The sequence below is a fragment of the Diplotaxodon limnothrissa genome, linkage group LG5 (genome assembly GCF_057381915.1).
Source record: "Diplotaxodon limnothrissa isolate DT_005_m linkage group LG5, D_limnothrissa_male_GT1.1, whole genome shotgun sequence".
Taxonomy (NCBI): Eukaryota; Metazoa; Chordata; class Actinopteri; order Cichliformes; family Cichlidae; genus Diplotaxodon; species Diplotaxodon limnothrissa.
The window spans coordinates 20,642,105-20,658,428 of record NC_140600.1 but is presented as its reverse complement, the minus strand read 5'-3'; the positions used below and the strand labels follow the sequence as shown (position 1 = coordinate 20,658,428).

The following is a 16,324-nucleotide window of genomic DNA, read 5'->3' as shown; positions in this document are numbered from 1 at the left end:
TATTTACATAAAAATATATTAATAAATATCGTTTTTATAAGTAAATTTTTATTAAAAATAAATAATCATATTTATACATGAGCCTGTATGGAACCCCACAATATTTTCATGACAATACATTAGTGTGTATTTTGACAGTCCGCCTACAAAGTATTTGCATGTATATTCAGCTTTAACTGTACTTATTGTATACTTTCTTTATTTTTTACTTTTTTGCTCTCAACTGATGACATGCAGATGCAGCTCAAATAGCTGATTTTGTTTCCACAGAAAATTTAGAAAATGTGGGCTAGTTCTGAAGAAGCACCAAGGTAGGCCTGGCTTTGCACCTGCAGCCAAATTGGGGCAGTGGAAAAGAGGCAGGACACAAATGTGCAATCAATACAGACAGTGTACATGTGCATATCAATTCACATGTACACATATCAATTCACAGGTTCTCAGGGGTGTTTGGAGCAGGTTATCGCCCTGCGTGGTATACCAGCCCACTAATTTCAGGGAGTGAACTATCTTGGCAGGCAATACAAGCTCTTTGACCATATAAAGCTGGTCCAAAGAAACAGAAGAGCGCACTGTGTTGGTAGTGAAGAAGGCATCTGCTCTACCTGAAGAAAGGAGGAAGAAAAGAAAAGAAAACAATGGCTACAAGTTTTTACGACCTCACGGCCAAACTGTTGACCGGGGAGACGTTTAATTTCTCGTCCCTAAAGGGCAAAGTCGTCCTCATTGAGAATGTCGCTTCTCTCTGAGGTACGACCGTCAGGGATTACACCCAGATGAACGAGCTCCACGAGCGGTACGCCAGCAAGGGGCTTGTGATCTTGGGAGTACCCTGCAACCAGTTCGGCCATCAGGTGAGAAATTTATCCCGTCTATCTGCGCTTTGAAGCACATGGCTAAGGCCTTTCTATCCCGTCAGTCTAGAAATAATCATTCTGTAAGTATCGTTACTCTAAATTTCCTGCTTTCACCGTTAATTTATCCTATTTTCCCGGAAATGGCTGACTTATTTGTATTTAATCAAATTAGAGGAAGTTATTTCCACCCCTTATTTAAAGGTTTAATCTTGTATAGTTCCCAAGTTTACTGGCAAGTTTTAGATCGGGCTTTAGTATAATATTAGTCAGCTTGTAAGTACAACAGACACGTCTAAATCCATAGGTTATTAGTGCTGTTATTATATTAGCTGAATGCGCAAAGCATTGGTGACTTTTAGCAAGGAGGAAGTTGTGGCTGTGTGAGAGATTTTCGTCTTACAACAAAGAGTTTTTACGCAATATGAAATATACTTTAAAATGGTTAATATTTTATAAGGCGCTGAAGGACTACACAGGTTATTGTTACTAGTTACTTATTGATACATAGTTATTGGTGGGATTCAAATAATATTGAATACTTGCTGTAGGGAACAGGGACGTTTGTATTTTCTGGTTCTTCCCGATAAGAATGAGCCAAGAGTGTAACTGTGTGCAGGAGAACTGCAAGAATGAAGAGATCCTCCTGTCGCTGAAGTATGTCCGTCCTGGAAATGGCTTCGAGCCCAAGTTTCAGCTCTTTGAGAAGATGGACGTGAACGGGAAGGACGCCCACCTCCTGTTTGCGTTCCTGAAGGACAAGCTTCCAACACCCAGCGACGACGCAACGTCTCTGATGACCGACCCCAAGCTGATCATCTGGAGCCCGGTGTGCAGGAACGACGTGTCCTGGAACTTCGAGAAGTTCCTCATCGGGCCGGACGGTGTGCCGTTCAAGCGTTACAGCCGGAGGTTCCTCACCATCGACATCGAGGGAGACATCAAGAAGCTCCTCAGCCAGACGAATTAAAACCTCGTCCTAAATGCTGAAGCAGCCTGCAGCTTAGCACTATGTGTGTGTGTAGCCTTCATAACGAGAGAAACACCACTGCGCTTACAGCTTCAATAGATGCCACCTAAACTCACCACCTGTGCTCTCCTGTACGCAGTAGCTGTCTCCTGCTTTCTTTTTTTTTACTAAATGAAGAAATCCTCTGAAACCAAACTGTGAGGAGGATATCTGATGAAATGTAAAAGGCAGGACTGTTTTATCTCTTCAAAGCTGCGCTGGGTGCATGTAAAGCACAGCTGTGGTGTCAAGTTTAAAGGGGATCAATAAATATATTTTTTGCAAACATTTCTCTGGCTCCTAATTATATATATTTATATATATTTTCTTGTTTAAAGGTCATATTTGAGGGACTATTTTGTCAGCTTAATCTTATTAGCATATCTAAAAAATACTCAGACATTTTCTGTAAAGGAGGGCTGGGGAAAGGTTATGAGTGGTAGATTATTCATCCACAGGCAAGTGTTGGCTTTGTATATAGCTACAGTACACCTGATTACAGGTGTGTTTCCTGTGCTTACATGTAATTGTACATCAGAGTTCCTTTTGCAAACAGTCAGCATTACTGGCAGGCAATTTAGGTTGCATCACCTGCAACCAGAGGTAATTATCTTAACACAGACAGCAGTACTTACAGCTTCAGCGTGAGGGTTATATTGCATGCAATTATTCTAAACAAAGCACCTCATTGAGGACTTGAGCTTTATTACGCTTTGTATCAAAGTACATTTAAGTATCGCATCACCTGAAACCAGAGGCAATCTGTGTTATATTGCAGTGCATGTCCAAACAAGTGAGCTTGTTGAGGCTTCCAGTCTTTATTGTAATTTGAATTCAAATATTTTTCAGTTAAAAACAAAACTGCAGATATCGGCAACAAGATAAATATGAGAACAATCATTTTTACACCTATTTAAAATAGTGTTGATTATGTACAGATCGAGTTTGAACTGCTGACATAATTTTGGGTGGATAAGACAAGATTTTCTGCTGCTGAACTGTGTTTTCAGTTACATATCTAGATTACAGATATAAAGCTTTTCTAGTTTTAGGCATGAATGATTGTTTAGGTAGTTTGAACAACATGATGATGCCAGGACCAACCAGCAGGGAGGACACCCAAAGGCCCTGTATGTTAGCGTGCCATTATAAAACCAGGTGCAGATTTATGCCCCAGAACAAGCCTTGTGGGATTACATTATATTAAGTGTTAACTGTCACAAGTAAATGTATTCTAGTTTTTACTTGATCACATTCAAAACATCCAGTCACCACTTACAAATGTGCTCCAGGGGATTGTTGTGTATGTCTGGCCTTCAATAATATAAAATAAAAGAATCACTTTCAACTTTACTTAAGAGCCAACTGCTGTATTAGTATCACTGGAAGGAAAACTGGCTCAAAGTGCCTGCATTCAGTGCTTTCCTCCACCCCCATCTGACATCTAACACATTTTTCCTTGTGATAAGGAGCAAAGTTCAAGTTTCATGAATAAAGCACCACTTTTATTCTAGTTTATTTCGCTTCACTCAGTGTGCTTAGAAGATATCAAATATCATAGCCATTTCAATACAGAGCTGCATTATTGTACAAGACTAATTAGGACAAGCTATCGCAAGTGAACTAAGGGTCCGGTCAGGCAGCTTAAAAGACACATTAAAATTATGTGGACGCATATGACAGACCAAACCCTTTAATGCTAAAGGCCTAACCATACACTTCCATGATTTCTAGATACACCAGAAGCAGGTAGATTTTCACGGAGAATTCAAAGTGCCTCCTTTTTAAACAGGTTGCAGGAATTGAAAGGCCGCTTTTTTCATTATGATTACAAAAAAGAAAAAAAAGAAAATACAAATTGTGAGCAGGGTAAGACTCCTCTCATGAGTTTAGGGCCCCGAGAGCAGAGCCCGTGCTGTGCATCAAAACATATTCGGGGGAGAAAAAAAAACAAAACAAAAAAAACAACTCATGGCTGAACTAGAGCAAGGCCAAAACAAAAAAAAAAACAAACCCCCCAAAACAGCTTCTGCCACAACTCATGTCAAGATCTAGATGTTAGGGACCTTGAAATGAGACACCCTCTCTGTGGTCTAGATGCGGCACAGATCCACTGCTACCGGTAGTCTGAAGCCGAAGGATCCCCTCAGAAATAGTTTCACTTTAAACAGGTGGCATAAGGTAACAGGATTCTTTCAACAAAGAAGGTGCCATGTACTGTCATGTGTGCACATCACACTGCTAAAATTTACCTTAGCACAGCAAGAATATGTGAGATAAATCTAGGCACAAAGCCAGCATCCTGGAAACACATCAGTTTGTTCATTTTATCATAAATACCTTGGATCGCTTTGGTTGAAACAAATGCATTTGGCTTTTTGTTTTAAATATTTCTGACTGGTCTTGTGGGCAACAGAAACATTTGTTTATCTATATATTTGAGGGCACTTCTAACCTTAAGTTTCTATATTCACTTATATTCCTCTTCAATCCAGACTAGCAAACTACTTTAAGAAATCAGCAGACCACCCGCTGCAGGGAGGAAAGTCTCACAGTTCACTCTTATGTCAAGGCTGATGGCTGTAGCTGACAACATATGAGACAAATCAAAATACAGGGAAGGTAGGATTAATAATTTTATGTCTGTGGAATCCTCTGCCACTAAAGTAGCTTTGTGTGTGCGTCCGAGTGTCTCTATTTGCCATATGCACTTCAGTGTGTGTCCCTTTTCATCTGGGCTTCCTAATTTGTGTCCATGTGGTCATCGGCTGGCTCCGGGGCTCCTCCCAATGACGCCGAAGGTTGAGGTTTAGAGGGGCTTTCTTCGTCTATGCGCTGATAGAACAGCACGTAGGCGGCTTTAGTCTGTAATGGCACAACACGGGTAAGATTACATTACTAGAAGAGGAATACTTGACACCAAAGTCAACACACCAGCAAGTGTCAGTACTCATCATTCTTTCACTTGAAAGACTAAAGAAAACAAACACCCAGTGATCACCAGTACACAACACTGAAAACTCACCACTATCTGATCCTCTGTGGCAGATGAGACGCTGCTGTCATCAAAGTAATACCACTTTCCATCCACTTTATTCTTGCCATAACCCGTGTCTGTTACACAGAGACGGTGTAAGGTTAACGCATGACTTTTCAGGAATTTTGTTCAGGAAGACATAAAAGTCTGATTACACTGCTTCACTATGACAAAAGATGGCATATCAAAGAAAAATAAACTGAGTGTGAGTGCACAATGAAAACAATGATGTACGAGGCTCTACGCCTTATTACATTTTAACCAAATGCAGCGTCCTTGGAGACAGAGTGACTTTCTGAGCACCCCATCTGCTGACACATACTGTCATATACTGTGTTCATGTTTAAAGGCTAAAAAAAACTGCGACCAGCAGTTGGCATCAAAGACTACATAGGGGAAATTTCATTGTATAAATTAAATGCTGACTTACAGTGACCCCCTCCCATTCCTCCATAGTGGTTTGACACAGCAATAAGGTCGTAGACGTAGGGGCCGGCCTTAGGGTCACACACAAACTCAGACATGTTGAGATCCCTGGCAGAGAAAATACCATCAGATGGTGAAACCCTACATGTACTGCACTGTTTAAGCCATCCTTACTAAGTGTGAGTCAGACTTTTGTTTTAAAATAAGGATTTCAGCAACACAATCTGCTCTGTGGTTTCCGTTGGATCAAGTTCCTCAACGGTGTTCTAAGATTGAAATGTAGCTGTTAGCTTAACTGTGAGGCAACTTCCCTTTTATAACACAATAGAACATTTGTGTCTCTCTAATGAGGGAGTGGGGAAAAAGTTAACAAATTAACCAGCGTTGGGAAATCTTATGCATTTGTCACCTAACATCTTAGTCATGTAACAAACTCCATTGTTCCTCAGTCACACACCCACAGCAGCAGGTTTCTGGAGCAACCTTGGGTGTCTAGCCCAAAGTTGCCATGTGGAGGAAAAAACAAAACTGCAAAGCCCTCGATTAATGAACAACCTGGGCAAACAAATTACAAAAATCCACACAACCGTAAAAGATAAGAGCAGAAAGTAGGTCTAAATGTTCTATTTGGGGTCATGCCAGTTTATAAGATAATAATCCACTTCTTGTAAGTTGAATAAGTGTTTCCTCATTCAGAGCTCTGGTTGGTTATTCTGTGAATTTCAAACTACAGCTCCCTCTAGAGTCAAAGCTATACCAATACTACAGTGTTTTCCAGTTCCTTATTTTTAAATTTTCACTATTTTACATGAAACTGCATTAATGGTTGTAATCATTTTTCATACACTTCCTTTAACTTTAACTTAAGACAAATCTTTTTAAAACACACAGTTTTTCCATTTATATTACAAGAGGCCTCTCAATCAACGCTGTAACATCAGTCATGGTTTAATGATGTTAAGAGTTGTCATCTTGATTGACAATGCAAATTGAAATTTAGCTGACATGACTAAGGAAGGAACCATCTTTACAAAGAAGGTTCTGTAAAGAAGTATTATTTTCTACCTTCACTACATGGGTAGCTGCTATGTGGAAAACTAAATCATTGTTTAGCCCATTGCTCTCTTATCTATAAACAAATCACACTAAAAATAAACTGAGAATCATGTCCTTATTTAGTTTTTCAAGAAGTTCTATTTGTAAGTACTGAAGTCAAAAATGTGTGATACTGATCTTGACAACAGTATGCTGACAAAGAGAATTTTAGTTTTTTTTATTTCTCCTACCAAAAGGTACAATATTAAAAAGTTAATTTGTAAAAAGCATGTGACTGAGTATATAAAAGGCAGGAGGATTTTTTTGCATCTGTATTTGCTAATGCTACTGGACACAGCCAATAAAAGGAAAGAGGGAAAACTGAGTAAAATATCAAAGTCCCAAATGGTGAAAAGACCAACTGAGGATTCTGCCACGACAGTACATACCTGATGGGAAAGTCCACCACTGTGTCCAGCTTGTCCCTCCAGCATCGGTTGTATGAGAAACGCTTTAGATGAACCACCAGAATCCGAGGAAGTGACCATAAGTCAAACTTCTTTGTGGCCTGTTGGTGTTTCTTGCATGTTGGACAATACCTACAAGAACATATTCAGTTGAGATAAAATATAATGTGTGTAAACATTTAAGAGTAAGTTATGCTGAAGGGTCCTCACCATGGGTCATGCTCTCCCAGTGTTTCCATTGTTGTAAAGAGCTCGATGCATTCCCTTAGAGCCACAGTGGTTTTCTTTTTTTGGGGCTGCAGCATGCTCTCATGCTTCTCATAAGCCTAAGCACAATATTTACACAAATATAAACAAAGTGTATGAGCGCTGTGTCACAGAACTGTGTGACGAATATCAACTGACCTCTGCTTCTGGTTCATCATAGTAGAGTTTCTTCGACTCTGTGTCCCAGTCGATGGCCACTGTGGAATGTGCTGCAGAGGAGAGAACGTGGAAGAAGCTGTGTTATCGTAAAGTGGCCTGAAAAAAGGAAACTTTCCATGCAATTGAAGTTTAAAGATGTACACTGACGATTAAGTTTGAGGACATTTCCATCACAAGGCAGCGGGCTAATGTTGGCCGTTCCGTAAGAGTTGACTATGCTGAATGTAAAGAGCTTGGTCGTGTCTCCTTTGGACCCATTTTGTAAGTCAGAGGCCTCCTCCTCCTCTTCAGATTGGCCATTTTCTGGCTCTGGACTCACTTGGTGGTCCATGGCCTCCTCTTCACCTAAACAGTGACATAAACCACATCTAATTATTCTTGTTGCAATGCTTTTTGAGTGCTCCTTGATGACGACTCCTCAGCTGGATATGAGTAGTTGATGTCAGCTTCGTACCATCATACAACCCATTCGTTTCATTGCAGGTCCCTGAGTGGTTGCTGCCATTGCTGGAGCTGGCGCTGCAGGAGGCCCCATCTGATAAGGGACTGCCACAGCCACCCAGGCTGGCATTGAGACTAGAAGATGTAGAACATTCAGGGGCCTGACTGCAGCTGGATATGGTGGCTGAGGCTGACGCCCTGCTTTCAGTAGAAGGGCTCTGGGAGCGTTTTACATAGCGTCTGCAACACACAACAAGGAATACGAGTTAACATGGTTAACCAATTCTGGAAAGAATTCAGGGTGTGCATGTTCTGCTCCCTTTCCATTAAACTTCTTCATGCCAGATGTACTGTAGGCACACTGCTACTACACCATAATATAGCTGAATTTCTTTTTACCAATACAGTAGGTTCTTACCCAATCCTCTCTAGGATCTTATCATAAAGAACGTCTGCTATGAGGTTATGTCTGGGCACGGTGATAAGTAAAGGCTGGCCAAACAGCATGGTGCTTGTGGAGCTTCCAGCATGCTTTGAGTGGCGCTCCCTGAAATAAACAGGCAGGCTCATCCTTTCACTGTTCTCCTCCTGTACCTCATACCTGCAGAGAGCGTTGACACAAAAAAGGAAACACGTCTTACACTCACATTGTACAACCACAGTGAGTGAGTTCTCAGATCATCACCAGGTCAATAACACAAACTTACACAAAGATGTCATCCTTTTCCATGATTTGGTTGAGACCATCATCCCGTCTATAAAGTTTATGGAATCTGTGATTGTAAACATCTGCCACCACCATCTACAAAGATAAAGGAGGCAAATTTAGAACAAACTATAAACTGTTTCCCAAGAGTAAGAAAAACAAACATGTGAGCATCATAAATTAGACAAAACTCGTGATGTAAAAGAATAAGATTCTAACATTTTCTGGAGAGATTCCACAGAGTTTGGACAAGGCGCTGCACAGGTCTGTTATAGTACCCAGTTTAGGGACCACCACCCGATACTGCAAGACAAAGAAAACAACATATGATGTTCTCAGTGACTATGCTGCTATTTTAAAGAGATATAGAAATATATCTTAGACATATCAACTATCAAATTTTTTTTTAAATCTCCAAATCGTAGATACTTATCAGTTTGACTGTGGATTTAGGTCTGGAGCAGCGAGTGAAGGTTAATGCCAACTCACCTGTGTGGGTCTTGACTGAGGGTCTGATCGCACCAGGAAAACTTCCATGGTACGGTCCTTCTTCAAGGGCAGAGGCAATGTGAGGTAGCAAAATGGGTCAAAGGTAACAGATACCTTGGAGCACTCTGGGCATACCAAGGTGGATTTGAAGAGGCCATGGAAAATATCAACTATAATAGAGTCATTGCGCAAACGGTGGTTTGTCCAGGCTTCCTTGGCAACGATCTGTAGTTCACCAAGCAGTGGAGAAAAGGAAGAAGACCTCCATTAGATGGCATTTTAAAACCATCAATTCAACGATGATATTGCTTTCTTGTTACTATACAGAAAAACTATTTCATGTCTAGCTGTCAGTATAAAGCAGACTGGCAGTCATTCTGTTTCAAATTTAAAGGTTCTGTAAAGGTTGATATTTCGGCACCACCATGAGAGAATCAGACAGACTTTTACTCTTTAGAGACAAAACAACACGATATCTACATCTGTACTATACCTCATCTGGACGGCCCTCTGCATCCCTTAGGGCCAAGTAAGGCTTCTTCTTGACCCTATTCAGATCTTCATGGAGCCCGTCAAGAAGGAAGGCCAACAGCTCCTGAGAGTCCTGCTGCTGATAGCCTGAAAACTGGGGGGCAAAGCGTCCGACCTGGGTCTGACAATCAAAGGATGATTATTATTACCTTCATAGGCCTCGATGAGTTTGCCTGAATGTATTCAGTCGGTATACACCGACTTCAGTTCAAGCTATTTGACACAACTTACTTTGAAGGTACGTGGGGCCACATAACTGCTGCGGCTGAGCCACATTTGTTTTACTAGATCTGCATAGGCCTCAGCTATCTCCCCCCTCATTCCCAGAGGATTCTCTCTGTTTATCTCTGCCTCATACTGGTCAGTGAGGAAGTACTCTGTGAGTGGAGATGCATTGCTCAGGCACTGAGGGAACAGGAACCAAAAAAAGAAAAGACACGAAAAAGGATTATGTGCACAGAAATATTAAAGCTCACTTCCACTAAGCGGAAGCTGCAAATGCTTGTTGTTTTTTTTACCTGAAGGGCAGAGTTCATGAAGCACGTATTTCCCAAATTACTGAGCCCACATAAGCCAGGCTGCGATTGTGACTCCCTGTAATTGTAGGAGCTGTATGAATTGTAGCCCCCATATCTGTTGGCAGAAAGGATGTGATAGTTTGTCTGTAGTATTGTATTCAGGATACAGCTGTTAACACATGGTAATCAAGTAAGCTAGGTGCATATAAAATCCCAGTTGTCCTACAAATAAGCCTATAAACTACGTGCTCTTTATTATTCAGCATACTAGTACACTAAAGCATGCATGCAATCTACATTTTTTTTTAAACTTAAATATGGTCAGACAATAGACAACGGGCATCTTTAGATCTTTAATCACTCTCTCAATGTAACAAAAACTAATATTTTCTCATTTACTGTCTACATATTTCTGCAAATTTCATTAAAGCAGCAGACTACATAAAGAGCAAATGCATGCAGCTGATTATACCGACACAACATATGCAGTTGCAAACTACTGAAATTTGGTGTGAATATATTTGGTGCTTTATTCTGGGTGACATCAAGGAGCTAAAACAAATAAATACAAATTTAATTAAAAAACTGAGATGTTAAAAGGATAAGATAAAGACTAATGGCATTACAGACAAAGTAAAACATCACACTCCTAGTTTTGCAGCCTGTCAAGAATTTTTGTTTGTCTTACAAACTACAGAGTGGTCTGTGGGAACACAATGTGATATAATGATTTGTAAGAATTTTAACAAGTTGGAAGATGTCGTCACATTTCCTTGAAATATCTTTGAAAACTCCACTTGTTGAAAACTTAGATTGGATATTGGAAAGTTGTTTTTCCCCTCTTTTTAAAATTAAGTGACAAGCTGTGTGTAAACAGTGAAAAGAAATATCACTCCTATGCCTTACAAGCTTTGCCAGTATTTATCCATGAGAGGTAAAGTTTCAATAAACAACAAAAGAGAGGGGAGAAAAAGTAGATCAGAAAAGGTGCCTTGCCTGTTGCTGGATGAGGTGCTGTTGTTCAGCGTGTATCCAGGGCTGCAGTTGCTGTCTCCATTGGTTACTGTTGGGGATGCGTTTGAGGAGAGTTTTGGAGAGGTAGTGAAATTCCTGGATGGGGTTGTACTTGATCTAGTAAGAAAGAATGAAATCGTGTTTCAGAAAAGCACATTCTTAAATATGTAAACAAACATGCCTGCGTGACTGGAGAGGAGAAGAAGAAGAAGAAGTAAAAAAAAAAAAAAAAAAGCTTACTTGGGATGTGAAGCTTGTCTGGGCCACGTACCATCCTCATTTTTGCGCTCAATCACAAGCACCTGGGAAAATATTCGACATGAAAGCTAGGTTGGCACACCTGAATTTCATGCATGACTTTACACATCTCAGGCTTGAGTTTAATGCTACACATATGCCATATGCCACCAAAACTACATTAGCCATAGTTAGGTTTATGACCTGCACTTTTGTGACTAACTAATGTTTCTTTATTCTAATACATTGTATTTTTCTTCTAACTTGAAAGCTGCTATGACTGATCTGGAATTCAGTGGCCGCTGTTATAAAAAAAAAAGAATTGAATTAATGCCTTCATCTTCTCTAACCTTGATTGTGAATATAACACACAAGTTTATTATTGAGCTGTAGTCAAACAATAATCTCAGTCTTATTTGAATAGCACTACCTGTCCCTGGAAAAGACCAGCATCCTGTACGGTGCTGTCTGGCTTGTTCAGCTGCTCGTACGTATTGCTCATGTATTTGTTCCAGAGCCTGGTCTCTTCCTCTGATGGGATATTGAACAGTGTTCTCATCTCCTTCTCTATAGTGTCTAAAAATGAGAAAAGTTTGATAAATAAGCATGAAGAGTCAAATAGTTTTATTCAGCAAACACCAACGTATAAATTACACATGTGGATGCTCACCTATAGTATCAGCTTTACTGAAATGACGTGTAACAACATTGTCCATATTGTCATTCTCACACAAGTTCAGCTCCAGCAAATAGACCTCCACTTTACAGTGCTTGACAAACATGCCATGTTCAACGACCTAGAGAAGAAAAGAGACATTTGGAAGCCCAGTCCACGCACTCTGGTACAGGGCTAAAATTAAGAATATCTTTAACAGCCTTACCTTCCTGACGATAGGTCTCTGGCCCTCAAGGCAGCCGTACCAGCTCACTAGCTTATTCCATGCCTCAGTAGGTACTAGGACATAATCAAGCTCATCTATAAGGTGCTCTTTCAGGGCTTGAGTCTCATGGTCTTTAAGGAGAAAAAGGGAAAAAACAAAACAAAAAAAACAACACACATAAGTATAAGCTAAAGAACTAAATGTTTTGTTTTTTTATTTCTGTGTGGAACTTATATTGTTCAAGCAAAATCAACAGCAGTCCATTAGGGGATTCTTTTTAAAATGACAATTTTACCTGAGAACAGGCCAGAGTTATCAATTGGTCCTGGATAGAGGCTTCGTTCTCCAACATTGTACATATCCCAGCTGTCAAACCCCACATACTTCTTCCACTGTTTGAACCACCGACTGTCTATTAGATACCTAAAACAAATTGATCAGTCACAGTTAAAGAAAAACATATCACTCGTTGGAAGATCCTCTTTTCCCCTTAAAAGCTTTAACATTTATATCTCGTAATGGATTTCTTCCCCCAGCATAAAAAAGGGTCAAGAGATTCTAAAAGGTATGGTATAAAAGGGCACACAGCCCTACACTTTCCCAGAAGATTATGCAATACCAAACTGCCTTGGCATTTATAGTAACTGCAAGATAGTTTGACTTAATCTCATCTAAAGAATCTCCTTTGGTTAATAAACTTGTATCCACACTGCAACACGCATTCAAATGCTAATTCAAAAAGCTGGACTATGGCTCTTTCGTGTCAACACTGTAAAATTAACGGGCTTCAAAGTGTCAAACAAACAGTTGCATGATCTTATCCCGAGATTAGTTTTGCCAAGCTATGCCTGACAGTGTTTAAGGCTCCTGGAAATGAATACCAAAGGACAGTAGTTCAATTTTAACAATACCATAAATGGAAGGGCCGAGTCATTTAAATAACTCCAGAAAAACAGGTTAGCTTTGCAGCTAGTGGCTGCAAGAATGAACGTGACCTGGTCGTTTGGCACCCACTTCTATTAACAAATGAGATTAACGGGCACGCTTGCCCATCTCACATGTCTGTGGTGTTGTGTTTACTGGCTGAGGTGAAGCCTCTTTAGTACACCGGCTGCAGTATGCCCAGGCCTGAGCAGTGTTAATGGTCTGAAACTATGTTAGCTAACACAGTTGGCTTGCCGGTAAGGGGAACGTCACACGGTTTAACCGGTATGTCATGACAAGCAGGTAACTACTTCTCACATTAATTCTGTCAGCGGGCCCATTTCCTCATCATCATCCCGCAACTGACAACGAGACTGTTTCACTGGAAAAAGAAACTACAATCTGAATCCAGGGCCTTAGCTATTCTGACAGTCCACTAGCTACCACGACTGCTAACGCCGCTCAACTCATCACAAAACAGGCACTAATTAACGTGCAAATGAGTCACTTGGCAGCTGGGTTGCTTGTGTGCGTCAAGGATAATATCTGTTAATACAGGCATTAGTACTAATAGAGAAATTCAAATGTCGGGCTGACTAGCAGCAAGCGTGCTAGCCTGCCAAACTATCATTAGCACAGCAGCTATCGAGTTCAAGCTTACAAGCATTGCTGTCATTAGCTTGCTAGCTTAGCATGCTAACACTTCCTGTTTATCGGCTAATGATAGCTAAAGACCCAAGTATTGGTGGCCGCTAGCTTACCATTCGTCACCCTTTCTCAGAGACGTTTTCAAAAGAGACCCAATAGTCTGTTTTTGACTTTCGGTTGAAGGAGTCGGTATTTGTGCAGCTACCGGCTCCGAGTCGGAGTCCGCTGCGTTACCCGACTCGGGTCCGCCTCCCTCGGCCATCATGCAGCCTGTGTGCCGGTAACGTGAACGCGCTGAAACACACGCACTGGGACGGGCTTCATTTGCCTCATTCTTCCTCTACGGGTGGTGCATAGCCGCGGAGAGCTGCTATTGCACTCCAGCGTTCAGTCACTAACACTACTAAACCGGTAAGTTACGGGACATTCAAATGCCAACTGACTGACAGCGAGTTTCCCATAAAAATGATCTTACAATTCTGTGCTTCAACTCTGTGTTCGCTAACCTGATGATAACTTTCACTTACATGATAGGTTTTTAGAGCTCGTTATCCTCCAGGCAGTTAGATAAAGCGAAGACTGTAAATTTTAACGGGGACCGAATGCAAATGTTTTGTGTAACAATGAGCTATTATTACTGACGAGGACAAAATTATTATCCTCGCTATGATTTAAAAGTTTTTGTCAACATTTGTCCAAGTGTTTTTTTTAATATAGCAAGGGGTTTACAACATAGCATTTGCAAACATAATATTGCTCTTTAGAAAGCATAAATAATTTCAGAAAAAAGGATGATTACCAGGGTCAGTATTATTACCCCCCCCCCCCCGAAAAACTGGTCTTTTCATTGACCCACAGCACAAACCGTTGTTGTGCAATGACGGGTTTTAACTTTGTAATGCTCAAAGCTTGCAAAATCAGGTCAAAACTGAGGACTGTCTTTCAGTTTACACATAGTATTAAAACCCTTAGCAAAGATTTGAGCTGTCACCAGAGAAAGCATTATACCAAAAGCAAAATTAATCAATTTAGATTTCTGTCAAGAAATTCAAAGAGTGCCACACAGTACAGAACAAGCCTGGCATATGAAGGTATGTATCTTGCGAAATGTGAGAGCTTGTACTGGCAGAGATAGGAAGCAAAAGATTTCAGACACTGTGGAAAGAAATCAAGTGAGAGATGTGTCTAAAGAACAACTGCCAAGACATTACTCAATGACTGAGCCAAGTCAGAAATGATAGTCTCAAAGAAGACAATCACTAGAACCCTGCACAGGAATGGACTGCGAGGTTGCAGACCAAGAAAAACTCCACTTATGCAGGAATGACACCTTTAGGCTAGACTGAAGTATGCTAAAGAAAACTTGGAGAAAGACTCTGTATACTGGAAGTGTATCCTTTAGTCAGATGAGACAAAGCTAGAGCTCTGTGCTCATGGCTCATAGAAATGCTGCTTGCGTTTGAAGAAGTAAGAGGCGTACAACCCAAAGAACACCATCTCCACCATGTAACACAGTGGTAGGAGTATTGTGCTGTGGGGATCAGTTCATCTGAAATGTGGAATCTTCTCAAGGTGTAAGGAATTGTGAAAAAAGAAGGATTTGTGAAGACAATGACACAATTATAAGTCTCTGCTTGTGAAGAACAAAGCATTTTAGGTCCTCACATAGGGGAGAAAAGCGCTATATAAGAACTAGTCCATTTATTGTGTAGTATTTGAGATATTCATGTTCAAACATTGCTTTAGATTTCAAATTGTGGAAAAAAACATTGGAAGAGGGTCAATGGATGATTTTCTTTTTTGAGAAAAGTACATCTTGAAATGTATTTTATATATGAAGTTAATATTTCATAGCCACCATTATATACCCAGTCTTTGTACCATGCAATCAAAAATGGTCAAGCAGAAGGCTCATGGTGATGAGATCAAATGACTCCATTCATAGACACTGCACTTTTTTCCCTAAGGGACATGGTCATGAATGTAGCCTTTTCACAGCTCTAATCGCTTGTCTTTTCTATAGATCGAAATCCAGATTTCACTTTGGTCACAGTTCTTACTGCGACACTGCCCAGTTGAGCAGGCTTTGTGACTGAAGCCTCTTTCAAGTCACTTTTTCTTCTTTTGTGCCATTTTGACTACATCCATCCTGCCTTATATCAACAGTTCAGGCTGGTGTTGATGGTGTAGGGAATATTTCCTTGGCACACTTCGGACCCCTTTGTTTTCCACAGAGCATAATTGGATGCTTACGTTACATTTTACACCTGTGTTCAAGCATGATCATCCTTCATGTTCCTCAATTCATTTGTTCACTTGCCTGCATTTCTTTATGCAATGTAAACATGACTGACAGGCTGTTAAAACAAGATTGCAGTATAATTAAAAGACAACTTACTTTTGAGTGACATTTTGTCCATTTAAAAAAAATTCAACTTACTACTAATCATCCTAACCCAGGTAAATGAAGCAGACACTGTATTGTGGAAAACTGACAACAAAAGAGTAACGTTAATGTCCACGGTATCTATTCAAATCCTTTACTGAGGATGAATGTGCCATGTGTATTATTTGAATATTCAGCTGTAGTGCTTTTTCTTCCCTTACACTGAACGCTATTATTCAAAGAAACAAAAAAGAAAAAACCCAGCACAAAACAAAAACATCTATTTCTTCATATT

General features: G+C 40.3%; 2 protein-coding genes across 2 annotated transcripts; one reads left to right on the top strand and one right to left on the bottom strand.

The window, feature by feature from the left end:
* The first annotated feature begins 562 nt into the window (after positions 1-562).
* Positions 563-2,144, top strand: gpx1b (glutathione peroxidase 1b). Its single transcript, XM_085354154.1, has 2 exons — positions 563-854; positions 1,474-2,144. The coding sequence occupies exons 1-2, from the start codon at positions 639-641 to the stop codon at positions 1,822-1,824; spliced, it is 567 nt and encodes a 188-aa protein (XP_085210280.1). The 5' UTR covers positions 563-638; the 3' UTR covers positions 1,825-2,144.
* A 656-nt stretch (positions 2,145-2,800) lies between these two features.
* On the bottom strand, positions 2,801-13,918 carry usp4 (ubiquitin specific peptidase 4). The gene is made up of 22 exons (XM_085353251.1): positions 13,757-13,918; positions 12,367-12,494; positions 12,072-12,202; positions 11,861-11,987; positions 11,621-11,766; positions 11,194-11,255; positions 10,936-11,070; positions 9,940-10,054; positions 9,653-9,826; positions 9,384-9,542; positions 8,891-9,115; positions 8,621-8,704; positions 8,403-8,497; positions 8,114-8,296; positions 7,709-7,935; positions 7,402-7,599; positions 7,234-7,304; positions 7,039-7,154; positions 6,811-6,960; positions 5,331-5,434; positions 4,889-4,977; positions 2,801-4,728 (listed from the first exon to the last, which is right to left on the bottom strand). Exons 1-22 carry the CDS (start codon positions 13,906-13,908, stop codon positions 4,606-4,608), a joined length of 2,994 nt encoding a protein of 997 aa, XP_085209377.1. The 5' UTR covers positions 13,909-13,918; the 3' UTR covers positions 2,801-4,605.
* Between the last annotated feature and the right edge of the window lie 2,406 nt (positions 13,919-16,324).